Raw genomic sequence first — 15,076 nt, forward strand, 5'->3', positions numbered from 1 at the left:
ATGACAGTGCCACGTTGTAAGTCACTGAGCTCTTCATTAAGGCCATTCTACTGACAATGTTTGTCTATGGAGATTGCATGGCGGTGTGCTTGATTTTACACACCTGTCAGCAACGGTTGTGGCTGAAATAGCCAAATCCACTAATTTGAAAGGGTGTTTACATACCTTTGTATATATAGTGTATTTTGAAGATATTGCCGTGATACAGCTCAGTCAGTTCCGTTTGGAATGAATCTCACCTTTGCTTGCCCAGTTGACATTGTGGCTGCAGGACATGGTAGCCTATGTCATCAATGATGTCACTTTTCACAGCTTTCAAGTCGGAGATTGTGCACGTTGTTTATTCATGCATAAATGCCTAAATTAATTAGACATGCATGTGCATGTGTAAGAGAGAGAGAGCAAGAGAGCGAGAGAATAAAAAACAGCAACAGAAAGAGTGGTGGAGGGTTCTTGCAGAGGGCCCTTCTAATGTGCACTATTGGAAGTTTGGGAGGGTGGTTAACATAGAACAGAATAGGGTATTCTATTTATTTACATCCCATGTTTCTGCCTGCCGCTTCAGGTCTCCCTCATCCTTTATCACTCTCCAACTCACCCCTTTCTAGCTGTCTCTGCCTCTCTCCTCTTCTCTCTCCCCCTTTCTCACCCTCTATCTCTCTATCTCTCTACCCTCTCTATCTTTCCTCCCCTCTCTATCTCTTCTCCCCTCTCTATCTCTCTCCCCTCTCTATTTTTCCTCCCCTCTCTATCTCTATCTCTCCTCCCCTCTCTCTCTCTCTCTTTCCTCCCCTCTCTCTCTCTCCTCCCCTCTCTCTCTTTATTACACCATGCATCACTTGGTACCTAATAGAGCCTTCAGTAAGTGCCTCAGCCCTCTACAGAACCCTCAGAGGACTGTGTCGTGTTTCCTCCAGAGGGTATCAGTTCTTGGCTCTTACTGTACTGTACTATACTGTACTGTACTGTTCTGTTCTGTATGTGGGGCCAACTGTGTTCTCATACGTTCATGATAGATGCAAGGTATTAGCCAGTGTATTCATAATAAGCTAACCCCATCTGCAACACCGCTGGTCTGGCAAGAGCAGTAGATGTTATTTTGTCATGCACACTGTAAAACCGGATAAGTTCTGGCTACTAAAACATTTTGAGAAAACCGATTACCTAAAAAAAAATGTAAGAAAATAAACTTAAATAGCTGAAGTGAGCAGTACTACCTTCAAATGCATACAAATGCAGTTTTCTTGAGTAAGGTATACTTACATTTAAGGCCCCCAGTAAGCCATGTCTCTAATAATTTCCCATTGCATTTTCAATTGAATTGTAGAGTTACCACCCATGACTATTTGTTAGTGACAGGGACATGGTTGTTGAATTCTTTCATGTTCAGTCCTGTGGCCTTCACGAGGTGGGTTCCTAGGCAAATATTATCATTATAATTGCACCATCACATATATAATAAGGCCTTATACAGTGGCCTGAAACTCACATCAGGCCTGCAAGTAGGGTTGCAAAATACTATAACATTCCCCCTCAAAATTCCAGTAATCTTCCATCCAGGATTTATGGAAAACATTGGAAATTTACCAGCATTTTACAACCCTAACTGTAAATCAAATTATGCTGGCTTGCAAAGTGATTTGTAATTCCTATTGGAATCTAGCCAGTTTTAGGCTATCCAACACTTGAAATTTGTATTCACCCACAACCTGCATTCATAATGACTGCCAGGGTTAAGAACAGTGGGTGAAAAATACCTAAGCCATTTAAACTGGAACAACCATTTCAGTAGCGGGTGCAAAAATTCAATGATTGGATTAGATTATTTAAAAAAACATGTATCTTGTGTAGCCTAACATTTAATCAAACAATCACCCAATGTACATGCAAAAACACAGCTATTAAAAATAATTCAAAAAAATCTACCTGCAGTAGAGCATGCTGGGAAAAAAGTTCATTTATTATCATATCTTAAAACAATTTAGTTGGTGTGACTTGTCATTTAGTTTTGAGTCAGTACCACATAAACTTTTTAAGTTATAATAACTTTTCATTAACTTTGAGTACAACTTACTAGAAGTATTGAGTTAAAAAATGCCTTGGGGTTTACAGTGCATATAGACCAGGCCTCCTTTGTAAGTAGATTATTTACCAAAGTCAGGGCAGAACAGCAGAATTTTTCACCTTGCATGCTAGGAGAATCAAACCAGCAAACTTAATTAACTGCTAGGCTACTCCTGAACACTCCTGGCTGTGTTCCTTTAGAGTGAACAAGTTTGGGGTTTCTACATTCCACAGTTATAAATAACAGTGCTTCAAGACACATTATTTAATAAGGAGATTTCCTCAGGAGAAAATGGCATTGCCTAAACTTGGACTGAGTGTGGACTGTACTTTCCATACTATTATTATGCGTGTTTAGCACATGTCCTGACTGCTAGCTCAAATGAAAAGTGGCAAAGGGGAAGCTTTTTGGTCTAGCCTTCGTCTTCCTGAGTGAGAGTGATTTACCTCGTGCAGTCTACTGCTCTCTTCAGCAGCCTATTCAGTTTTCCTAGACTTCTCCTCGGGGACGAAATCGTAGCTTGATAAGTGTCTCAATGATAAGTGTCTTCAATCTTCAATCTTCCTCGCTCTCCTCAGGATGACAGTTCGGTGAGCAGTGAGGACATGGATATGACTGAGCCCACGTGGGTCTCTGCTGAGCGCCCCCCTGTCCCTGAGCTCAGTCCCCCCAATGGAGAGAATGTACAAAGCCCACAGACCACACTCAAAGAGGAGGACGGTAAAACTGCTGGCCTTTTTGTGCTTGTGTGTTTGTGTGCAGTATGTTCCTGCTTACACACAATGGATGAGTTGGAGTTGGTGTGTACATTAACAGGTGTGTGTGTGTGTGCTCACAGTATAGGCAGCAACATGTGTTGTTATTAATGTACTAATCAAACCAACTCCCCCTTCATGTAGAGTGTTTCAGTACCCCAACCCAACCTTAATCCCTAATGCCTAAGGGCCTCCCCCCACCCCCACCTCCATCCATGACTACCTCATGAAGGGAAAGTGGACATCCACTATAGATAACCGGTTATCAGTTTGTACTGAATAGTGTATTCCAAGAAAAAGTCACAGATTTTGCACTGGCTGGATTCTTAGTAGTCAACACAATGGAAAAAAGACATACGAGGCCTCACAGACTCAGCACAACAATGGAAATCCCTGTGAGTGGGCCCTTTTAGATTTGAGTGGAGGAAAGGGAGACTTTGATGGTCCCCCCTGCCTTAGGGAAAAGGCGATGGTTAGAGTGGTAGAAATCAGCTGTCTTTGTGGTTTAACAGCATACCCCCAACAGTGTTATTGTCACACATCAATACAGTTCCCTCATACTTCACATGCCAGCCTTGTGAGGGTCTGTTTCCGCCCCTTCACCTCTTCCCCATCAGGTCCTCCCCCACAATCCCATCATGTTCTCCCCCTCCTCCCTTCCTCCCTCCCTCCCTCCCCATCTCCATCCTTCCCCCGTTTGAAACCTCCCATCATAACTCAAGCCTCCACTGCAAAAGCACACCCTAATAGTTTGACAGCTGACCCCAATACCCCCCTCTTCTTATACAAACACTCTGACAGCTGACCCCAATACCCCCCTCTTCCTATACAAACACTCTGACAGCACAACATATAGCGTGTCGACCCCTCCCCCAACTAAGGAGAGAAATGATTGAGCAAACAAAAACATGTACACATTTACTCCATCAAAAACAACAGCCACACAGCGCATCCTCTCAACACACCAACCTAGCTTGGACCATTAGCAAAAACTCTATTGGCAGGATTTGTCTGTTTGCATTTTCATTCAAAATGGTGTAATGGTGAGATTTTTTTAAATGAATGGTATTTAAACATAAATCTGTAAATCATTATACTACCTTGCGTTGCTGGGAATAGGTGCAGTGGTGTTTCCATCAGTGGTGATTCCATCAGTGGTGTTTCAATCAGTGGTGTTTTCATCAGTGGTGATTCCATCAGTGGATTTTACATCAGTGGTGTTTCCATCAGTGGTGATTCCATCAGTGGATTTTTACATCAGTGGTGTTTCCATCAGTGGGGATTCCATCAGTGGATTTTACATCAGTGGTGTTTCCATCAGTGGTGATTCCATCAGTGGATTTTTACATCAGTGGTGTTTCCATCAGTGGGGATTCCATCAGTGGTGTTTCCATCAGTCTTGTTTCCATCAGTCTTGTTTCCATCAGTGGTGTTTCCATCAGTGGTGTTTCCATCAGTGGATTTTCCATCAGTGGATTTTTCCATCAGTGGTGTTTCCATCAGTGGATTTTACATCAGTGGTGTTTCCATCAGTGGATTTTACATCAGTGGTGTTTCCATCAGTGGATTTTACATCAGTGGTGTTTCCATCAGTCTTGTGTCCATCTAGTGGATTTTCCATCAGTGGATTTTCCATCAGTGGTGTTTCCATCAGTGGATTTTACATCAGTGATGTTTCCATCAGTGGATTTTACATCAGTGGTGTTTCCATCAGTCTTGTGTCCATCTAGTGGATTTTCCATCAGTGGATTTTCCATCAGTGGTGTCTCCATCAGTGTTTCCATCAGTGGATTTTCCATCCGTGGTGTTTCCATCAGTGGTGTTTCCATCAGTGGATTTTACATCAGTGGTGTTTCCATCAGTGGTGTTTCCATCAGTGGATTTTACATCAGTGGTGTTTCCATCAGTGGATTTTTACATCAGTGGTGTTTCCATCAGTGGTGTTTCCATCAGTGGTGTTTCCATCAGTGGTGTTTCCATCCGTGGTGTTTCCATCAGTCTTGTGTCCATCTAGTGGATTTTCCATCAGTGGTGTTTCCATCAGTGGATTTTCCATCAGTGTTTCCATCTCTTTACCGTTTCTCTCTCTCCTGCTCTCTCTGACAGATGATGACTCCTCTGAGAGTGGCAGCGGCCACGGTCTGCCAGCCCTGACCCCTCCAGAGGCGATGGTTGTGGGCGCTGTCCCTCCAGATGGATTGGCTCCGTACAGGGAGGTGACTGAGAATGGGGTGAGTGCTCCCCTGGACTTCAGCACCACCACCTCCTCCTCTTCCTCCTCAGAGGACCAGCAACCAGTCAATCTGACCGACAGATTGCTGCCTGTGGGGAGCCCTGTTGGGACGCCCTACCCAACTGACTCCACCAGGAAGTGCCCCGGGAATCCAGACTACGGCAACAAGGTAATGATAGCGAAGGTTTTTGAATATTGTCTTTTGATAGGGAACTTGAACATTACTTTGTGTCCTCAACTGTTTCTTCAATAGCGATGTGTGTGTGTGTGTCTATGTGTGTATGTGTATGTGTGTTTGTCTTTGTGTGTGTTTGTGTTTAGTCTCCTCAGTACAGCTCCGGAAGCTATGACTCAGTGAAGACTGAACTGAGCATGAGCGCTGAGGACTTGACCTCTGGGCGTGCTCAGATCATTGATGATGATGATGACGATCACGACGACCATGACGACAGTGACAAGATCACTGATGCAGAGGGAATGGACCCAGAGAGGCTGAAAGCCTTCAATGTAAGAGTCCCATCACAACTGTCACTTGTAAATATAGACTTCAATGGTTGTATTACTTAGCATTTGGTCTGTATGCAACACATTTGGTCTTTATGCAACACATTTGGTCTTTATGCAACACATTTGGTCTTTATGCAACACATTTGGTCTTTATGCAACACATTTGGTCTTTATGCAACACATTTGGTCTTTATGCAACACATTTGGTCTGTATGCAACACATTTGGTCTTTATGCAACACATTTGGTCTTTATGCAACCCAAATATCAACAAAGAAGTCATGTTTGCTCTTTTTCTAAAGAATAGGAATGTCAGAGTTAAAATGTGAAATGACATGCTTCAAATCTTTGGTATTCAGTATATCTTCTTTCTTCTCTCCCCCCTCTTTATCCCTTCTCTTTTTCTTTCCACCCTATTTCATGCTCCACCGCCCTGGCTGCTCCCCCTTTCTGCTTTGGCTCTTTTTCCCCCGTTTACACCTCCCTCTCCTGCTTCCCCCTACTCTACACCCCCGTCCTCTCTCTACCCTTTACACCCCCCATCCTCCCATCTCCCTTATAAACTCCCTCTTCTCCCTCTCCTCCCCTCTACACCCCCCATCCTCCCATCTCCCTTATAAACTCCCTCTTCTCCCTCTCCCCCCCCCTCTACACCCCCCATCCTCTCTTGTCTCCCTTATAAACTCTCTCTTCCCCGTCTCCTCCCCTCTACACCCCAACCCCCCCTCTCTCCTCCCTTCCCCCTCCATCTCTGCCTTCTCAGATGTTTGTTCGTCTGTTTGTGGATGAGAACCTGGACCGCATGGTGCCCATCTCCAAGCAGCCCAAGGAGAAGATCCAGGCCATCATCGAGTCATGCAGCCGACAGTTCCCTGAGTTCCAGGAGCGCTCCCGCAAGCGCATCCGCACCTACCTCAAGTCCTGCCGCCGTTTGAAGAAGGTTGGTTTTGAGGTAGGCACTGTTCCCCTCCACATTCTGATTGTTTTTCGAGACTTGGACGGCCAGGATTTGTAGAAAGCTATGCTTTTTTTTTTATCTGCCACAATGTACACGTTTCATGAACATGCATAAATGTTCACTAAATTCACTCGCACTGTAATGTTCTAATGCACACCCTTAACACTGTCTCTGTTTTGTCTGTGCTGACAGACACGGCCCACACCTCCCCACCTCACCTCTGCCATGGCAGAGAACATTCTTGCTGCTGCTTGTGAAAGTGAGACACGCAATGCTGCCAAGAGGATGCGACTAGATGTCTATCAAGGCCCTGTGAGTGTGTGTTCACAGCAAGTGTGTATTCGTTCATTAATGTGATTTTCGAGTGTATTCATTTGTGTGTTTGTTTATCCATGACAGTAGATAAAGAGTGTGTTATTCTGGAATATTTACAGAAAAGTTTTTATTTTAATAAAAAAAAAATAGATTTTACATTTATTTAACCAGGTAGGCCAGTTGAGAACAAGATCTCCTTTACAACTGCGACCTGGCCAAGATAAAGCAAAGCAGTGTGACACAAACAACACAGAGTTACACATGGGATGAACAAGCGTACAGTCAAAAACACAATCGAAAAACCTATATACAGTGTGCGCAAATGTAGTAAGATTAGGGAGGTAAGGCAATAAATAGGCCATAGGGGCCAAATAATTACAATTTATAGAAAGGTTGGTAACATCACTAGCAGTATGTGCAGTACAGATGTTCTATCTTAACTTGACCAGTTTCTCACAGCAGGAATATAATCCTGCTGCAACAGGGAATGTGAATTATTATTTGGATTATAATTGAATGGACATTTTTGTAGGGGTTGATCATTTTTTGTTGTTAGAATACGTAAAGTCTGACATTTTAAAGTGGACATTACAAACTTTAGAAGCCTTTTTAAACCACGAGTACACTACAATTTGCACATTCTCTGCGACAACAGAGTGAACAAATTAAGATAGTACATCTGTAAGTAGCTACAGTATATTCGTTTACTGTGTATCTTGCTAATACTTTACATGTTCAAATTTCTATGTTCTTCTTCCTGTAAGTACAGTGTAATAACTATTGTAACTACTCCCCTAGGAGGAACTTGCTACTGTTGATAAGAACGGCTCCAGGGACCCAGCCTCAGGGGCCCCCTCAGGCTTCTCCCTGGCTGCCTCAGCCTACTCCCAGTCCCAAACCCAGGACCCAGTCTACACCAATGGTACCAACGGAGGCCTCAACTACAGCTTCCACAGTTACGGGGCAATCGGCAACAACCTGCCGACCACCGGTGCCACCACACAGACTAATGGTAATTAGCTTTAACCCAATTCCTATATTCCTAGACCTAGAGTCAATGGGAATGTGTTTGTCCATGTGTGTTTGTATGTGCCTGTATCTATATTAGTGTGATTAATTATTGCCTATAATGTATATCAATAACGTTACATTTTCTATAGACCCTGTGTATATCAATACTCTTTCTTTACTGTATGGGGTAATCAAATTTACAGCAAACCATCATTTCTCTCTCCAGGTCCCACTGATCTCAGTATGAAGTCTGTGGCTCCCACCTCCTCCTCTTCCTCCAGTTCTAACAGTCACGGTGGTCAGGGTGGAGGCGGGGGAGGAGCCTCGGCTCAGCTCAGCCCCCCTGAGGTCACAGCGGTGCGGCAGCTCATCGCCGGGTATCGAGAGTCTGCCGCCTTCCTGCTCCGCTCCGCAGATGAGCTGGAAAACCTAATCCTGCAGCATAACTGAAACAGAACCAGGCCCGACCGGGCCGAACCGGGCCGTCTCCACCAGACTCTCCGTCTGCACTATCACCCTCAGTCACACACAGTCAGACATCTATACACTCAACTGAATAAAGAGTCAAAGTAAAGAATAAGAGTAAAACTGCATTGCACAATTGGGCCATATACAGCAGATGGTAGATATATGGTACACATTCACAGTTTATATATCACAGGAGCAGAAACAATTAAAATAAGAATATAGTCCATCATTTCACACTGATCTTAGTGCCCAGTAAACTTCTGCCATTCCCATAACAAACCTACACCCTACCCACTTCATCCATTCTCCAGAAACACCCCGAAGTCACCTCCTTCAGTGGATGCTCTTTTCTAAGCTCTGAGGAGGTAATTGTCAAACATGTTTTGCTGCTTCAGATTTGACCTTCTGTAACTGATCTGTTCATCTCAGCAGTAGTTTTTAAAGTTTGAAGATGTAGGTATGCAAACAGGGATGCTAAACCTGTAGGGTAAAGCACTGTAATGTTTCCAAGCCTATAGGCTTTGGCTCGTAGGCGAAAGGTTACTGCTTCTGGGAAAAGTGTGGAACAAGGTGCAATATGGAAGATAATCAGTAAATGTGCATGCGTGGATATACCATTTTGGCAAGTCAAGCCAATATCCACATAGTCATGATGGCTTTTTGTGAGACTTTGTGCAAAAGGAGGTCTTCTCGTGGTACCTCTACCTCCTCCCCATGCTTTCAGTCTCAGTGTGATGAGCTAAACTGAAAAACAAACATCCCATACTTTGTGAGGCTCCACTGGGAGCAGAAACGTTAGTTGTCAATCAGGAATGCTGTGTAAATGGAAGGAGGAATGAAAGAAATAATATCCCATGGCAGCACTGTAGCTTCATTGTTCTTTGTTTTGAACGTTGCTCTTCTTTGTCTCTAATATAACGGAAGCCTTTCCTTGAATGGCACCAATCAGACAAATGTGAATAGGACACGGAATGATCTGAAACATGAGAATATTTCCTAGTCCAATTGTAAGAGTTTTGTAAGAGTTTGTATTGTTTTAAGGTCAGTGAGATATGAACAGCACGTGGTTGCGTACGAACTTTGTCTCGTGAACGTCACGTGGTCGTGACATGGAATTGTATGAGGAATGCATTGCGCTCCTTGTGACAGCTGTTGGCCTGCTATAGAAAAAGATTTCCCTCCAAATCCCACCATATCCTCTCTGCCTCAACTCCTCTTTCCTATCCGTCTTTGCATTTCTCATCAACAGACGTTGCGCTATCAAACACAACACTGAAAAAAAAAAAAAAAGTAGCAAAAGACAATCTTGAAAATGTGTGATCGCGTCACAGTTTACCCTCACAATCTCTTGCTATGGTGTGTGCGCTGTACGTGGGGGGCAGCACAGAGTACCGTAGCCATAAGCAGAGCACATCCTTTCTCTAAACAGATACACAGACAGGCCAGTCAGTGGAGCACTCAGCACTAAGAAATGTGTTGTAAGAATTATATTTATCTACTTTTGTTATTGTTGTTGAACGTTAGCATTACTGTGTGTTGTTTTTTTTTCTTTCTGTTTGTTGTGTGAAGTGATGTGGAGTGGCCCGTTTCAACGCTCTTTTGTACAAGACATTGTAAACCAGTTTGCTCTGTAAACGTAACATTCGAAAACAAAGAAAACAATTATTTCACGCAATCAACCTGGTCAGCACCTTATGGATTTGTCAGATAATTCATACCAGAGAGGAATATATTTCAGTGTCATTTATCATAAACGATTGAAGTCAGCAGCACATATATTAACTCAACTGCTGGGATGATCAATCCAAGAACCGGTCAGTCTATGTTTAAAATGACATGCACAGAATAATCTGTAATTTATTCATGGTCACCATCCATGCCATAATTGGTCTGCTTTATTATATTTCAAATGTATAATCTATTGCAAGTTTGGAAGCACTTTACAGCTCAGGATGAAATAACATGGTACATATTTGTAACCAGACTTTGTGACAGAACATCATACTTGATTCATAAATTCAACTGACACATTTAAGCGAAACGTGCTTGACAATGGGATGGTGATGGTGGTACATGATGAGAGCTGATATGAGTGTGTGTTTTGCTTTTCATTTTGGTTGTCTGTATCGTTTTAAATGTAGATATTTTTGTCCACTCAACTGATAATTGTATGCAGGGGTGCAACTTTCACTGGGGATGGGGGGTGGGGACACATTCTGAAATTGGCATTTTTGCCCCCCTCACAGTTGTATCATTGGAATGTGACACAAAATGAGGCAAGGTGTGCTTTAGGACCATGAAGATGCCTCTGAGCGGTCGGGTAGACTGTTTGGACTGTTTATCCAACTGGATGAAAAAAAAAAAAAAAAGATATGTCCACCCACTTCTAAAACCAAAGTTGCGCCCCTGATCGTATGGATAATTTGATGTGGAACACATAAGCACTCTTAAAATGCACAATACTGGGTTATAAAGTTTATGGCAAGGCTCAAGCCAGACTCATCCAATCTCATTGTCTTAAAAACTAAATTACTTCAATCTGAATTTTTACTAGCAACACAAGTAAAGTACTGCTTTAAGAAGCTAATTATATTTTGCACACATCAGACTTCCGAAATTGTATTTTAGCTACACTATTCAGGCTTTACAAAATGTTATTTTGAAAAATCAAGGAAGGCTCAGGCGTCCACGTGAACTCGGTTAATTTGGATAGACTCCTTTGGATAGACTTTATCAATCAACTTGATCGCTACCTGGGGCTCTGTCCCAGTACTCATAAATGTCTTCCATGTCTCCTCCACCTCCATTTGCCCCTTGTCTACTTTTGGCCAGCCATCATTTCCAACAGCCATCAGGAAACTACTATCTACACTTCATTATTTTACTGATGCCAGGTTGATCTTAATTCTATTCATATCCACGTTTAACTAATGCATCACTTTGCTTTGTGTGTTCAAAAAAAGGAAGAGATAACTTTCTCTTCTTAATTTGTTTTAAGACTACGAGCTACATTTGATGTGTGCTGCAGCTACTGTGACCAATGAAAACACAACCATTTGTAGACACATTTTAGTGGCCAGTGGGATTTCTCTTTGCATAGGCAGGACAATGTAATGTATAGATGTTTGATTTAAAAAAAAAAAAAACTGAGCGTAAAAGCCCTAGTAGCTTGTGCATTGCTGATGTGGTCAGATGTTTGTATAACTGTTCAAAGGGCTGTAAAAGAAACATTTGAAATCTAAATCGTTTTTCTGTGGGGTACAGCACTGTTCCAGAAAAATCTACTCCGTTTCATCCCTTGCCTGTTTTAACTTATCAGTTGGTGGTGCTTTGTAAAAACGTATATTGTTCTTGATATTACTTTCTTTGTTACTTCTCCTGCATTGGCCAGAGACTGCAGTTCTGTGCGGGGGTGTCATTTCCTGTATACCAATGTGACGCTTTGTATTTTTTTCCTTCTTGTTTTTTGGACTCAGTGAAAGTGTGATGTTTACATGTACAGATTTTTCAAAAGACTTTTACTTTTCGTCCATGTTACTTTCTCACCCTACCCCGCCCGTTTATATTTACTCAGACATGTCTTTAGTGCATTGCATCAAATGCAGACAGGTGGGACTGCTTTGAATGGTGGTCAGGTCAGATGACATTCACATGGCCAAAGTGAGGATAGACTAAGACAACCAGGATGGGGTTGATATCTGATGATGGCTGATAGCCCTATAGGGATTCTGGAGTGAGAGGGAGTGTCACGCCAGTTCAAAGTGCACCATGAATAGCCTACCTCTGTCTGATATTTATCAGTAGCATAATGATACACGGATCCCCCACTGAAGGATTGCAGATAACCTACCAGTTTTCCCCCTGCTGAATAGCCCTCTTTAACATGCTGATAGCAGCTCATAGCACCTGGTGCGCAATTGATTCATTAGCATTTAACTCAATTACTGAGAAACACAAAACATTGAATAATATAACATGTGTGCAGTAGTTGGAACATAGTGGCAGGCAATCATTTTACGATGATTCTTTTGTGATCACATTCCCTGGTTGTTATAAGGAACACTTTGACCTTTCGTAACAGCTCCTCGGTGATGTGATGTAAAAGCCATTCCCCCTCTCCTGGTCCTCAAGGGGGAACACAGGAACCTCAGGAAACGCTGAATCTCTGAGTTTATTTTTTATCCATTATGATCTTTGCTGATGACAGCAGAGACTCTCTACCTATTACCATGACATTTATATGAAACGTGTATCATTGTTTTGTACATTAATCATTGTGATCTAAAAGTGGAGCTTTTTCCAGTACCTGTGACTGAATATTTAGATTTTTTTGAAAAGTGTTTATAGGTATAAATATTTATTGATATATGTGAAGCGACTAAAAAGACAAAAGAAAAGGCAGAAAAATTGTCGTTTGTTTCATGCAAAGCCGCCCAGACAGGATATTCTCTGCCTCTGACATATCACTATTGATGAGGGACTTGTGTTTGTTTTGAAATAGCGCTTTTTTTCAGTGTAACGTCAACGCTACGGTAAAAAATGTTGGTTACCAACAGCAGCATTGCAAGGCTCTCTTCTGAGATGTCAGTAACTGAATAAAACAGTGTGATGCGCTATCAAACCCGAAACTTGGCTACTTGAATTGCTTTCTTTGATTGGGGGTGGAGAGCAGAGAATGTATGGGAGAGATGGAGTAGCCTTGTGGATAGACGTGCTCCACAAGCTCTTCTCTGTTGCCATGGTGCCTCTTCAGTCTCTTTGTGCCAATATATATTCACAGAATGACCAGGATACAGATGCAGTAGTACATAATCATGTTCAATGTCACTATCTGAGCTGCTGCACCTCTTAAATGTGTCTATATCCACAGCGTCCAACACAGTTATAAAGATATGTCCATACTCTGTCACATTTTTACCTTTGCCTTGCCAATCACTTTTTTTTTTAAATGAGCTAGTGTACGCTATACAAAGACTCCTCCCAAGTCCTCAAATATGTCTAGAGTGTGCAGTACTCAACCTGTCGTGCTGATGACACAGAGAGAAGAATGCATTTTCAGTTCATCAGGCTCAAGCAGCTAGTAGAATGATGATGTCATAAGATGCAAGCCCATCGAACAACACTCGAGAACGAGGGAACAGAGTAAATGTCTATTTTCTTAGGGGGTCTTCGGACAGTGTACCGCTATGTAAAAGACTGCAGTGACAGCCTAATTCCACAAGAGATCAGCAACGAGCCAGAAAGCAGCAGCATGGAGATTGCAAGCAGCCGTCCAGTTAAACTTCAGCAATCAACCAATAACATTCACAGGGGAGCAGCATAGGACCACGGCTAGCTGACAGTAACAGAGCTGACTGCAAAACTGTGGGATTTTCTATGGGCTTAATGTATGTTAAAGGTGTTGTTTATGCCCATACTTAGCTGCTAATAGCATGTGTGTTTGAGAGAATGACCTCAGTCCTAACATGGAAGATATTGGACAGTATCTGTGACTAAGTGAGTGTGTGTGAGTGTAAAGTTATTATAGTGCACTCATTCCAAAGAACTGAGAGTGTTCTGCATCATGTGAAGAAATAATACCAATGCAGTTGTCCTTCAATTGCAGTCCATTTCAATCTGACAATCTCCCTTGTGGCCTCTTCGGTTTGAATGCAGGCCTTAGCAATGGCTTCATTAAAGAAGGATTGGTTGCAGGTTTACATGCTTCTGGCTGGGAACAAAAGGCAAAAGCTATTTCACAATCTGGGCACATTTATGGAAATGTATAAGCATCCAGTTGGAGGGAGAGCTATGTCCTACCTTGACATGCCAAGAAAGTACCATGCCAGGAGCACAAGCTGGGTTTCCCTCTCTCATGCTTCACATGCAGCAATTTATCACACCTCTAAAGCTCAGTGGGGTTGCATTGTAACTGTACTATAACAGTAACTAACTTATTATTTCAATGTATTATTTGTATTATAACACTATCTTATTCTCCAGAGTTTATCCTTTGATCTTTCTGCTTCAGTGTTGACCAGAAACGTGTGGCGGTCACCTGAGCGATACTTTACTGCTAGGAGACTGTTGTTGTTGACACATAACAGTACTGAGCATTACTGAACACTTCAGGGAACACTGTGTTAACATGGAAGTTCCTATTGGAACATGTGCTATTGGAACTATTGGAACAGCGCAGTCTGCAAACATGATCCCAGTGTGTACACGTTCTCCCTGCATGCTACTGATCAGAAATAGACTAACACGTTAACCCTGGCCTACTGAACCTGGTGGCTCTGGCCACAAACACTGTGTTCCTCCCCACTCTTAATACTTATACTTGTTGATTATTAAAGGGGGGATATCCTGAACTTGTCTTTAGCCTCAACCCTAAATCTAACCCTAGCTTTATGTCCACATCCCAGTTCAACCCTAAATCTAACCCTAGCTTTATGTCCACATCCCAGTTCAACCCTAAATCTAACCCTAGCTTTATGTCCACATCCCAGTTCAACCCTAAATCTAACCCTAGCTTTATGTCCACATCCCAGTTCAACCCTAAATCTAACCCTAGCTTTATGTCCACATCCCAGTTCAACCCTAAATCTAACCCTAGCTTTATGTCCACATCCCAGTTCAACCCTAAATCTAACCCTAGCTTTATGTCCACATCCCAGTTCAACCCTAAATCTAACCCTAGCTTTATGTCCACATCCCAGTTCAACCCTAAATCTAACCCTAGCTTTATGTCCACATCCCAGTTCAACCCTAAATCTAACCCTAGCT

At 42.5% G+C, this 15,076-nt stretch overlaps 1 protein-coding gene across 1 annotated transcript in view; it reads left to right on the forward strand.

Moving 5' to 3' along the window:
• The window catches only part of LOC109869826 (nucleolar protein 4-like), a 28,500-nt gene extending 15,561 nt beyond the window's left edge, over window positions 1-12,939 (forward strand). Inside the window, exons 5-11 of the mRNA XM_020460094.2 lie at window positions 2,644-2,785; window positions 4,927-5,222; window positions 5,375-5,560; window positions 6,323-6,511; window positions 6,710-6,829; window positions 7,631-7,844; window positions 8,070-12,939. Of these exons, the coding sequence (XP_020315683.1) occupies window positions 2,644-2,785; window positions 4,927-5,222; window positions 5,375-5,560; window positions 6,323-6,511; window positions 6,710-6,829; window positions 7,631-7,844; window positions 8,070-8,293 (1,371 nt within the window). The 3' untranslated portion in view covers window positions 8,294-12,939. The remainder of the gene's footprint in view (window positions 1-2,643; window positions 2,786-4,926; window positions 5,223-5,374; window positions 5,561-6,322; window positions 6,512-6,709; window positions 6,830-7,630; window positions 7,845-8,069) is intronic.
• The last annotated feature ends 2,137 nt before the right edge of the window (window positions 12,940-15,076 follow it).

This window comes from Oncorhynchus kisutch, linkage group LG24 (genome assembly GCF_002021735.2).
Source record: "Oncorhynchus kisutch isolate 150728-3 linkage group LG24, Okis_V2, whole genome shotgun sequence".
NCBI lineage: Eukaryota > Metazoa > Chordata > Actinopteri > Salmoniformes > Salmonidae > Oncorhynchus > Oncorhynchus kisutch.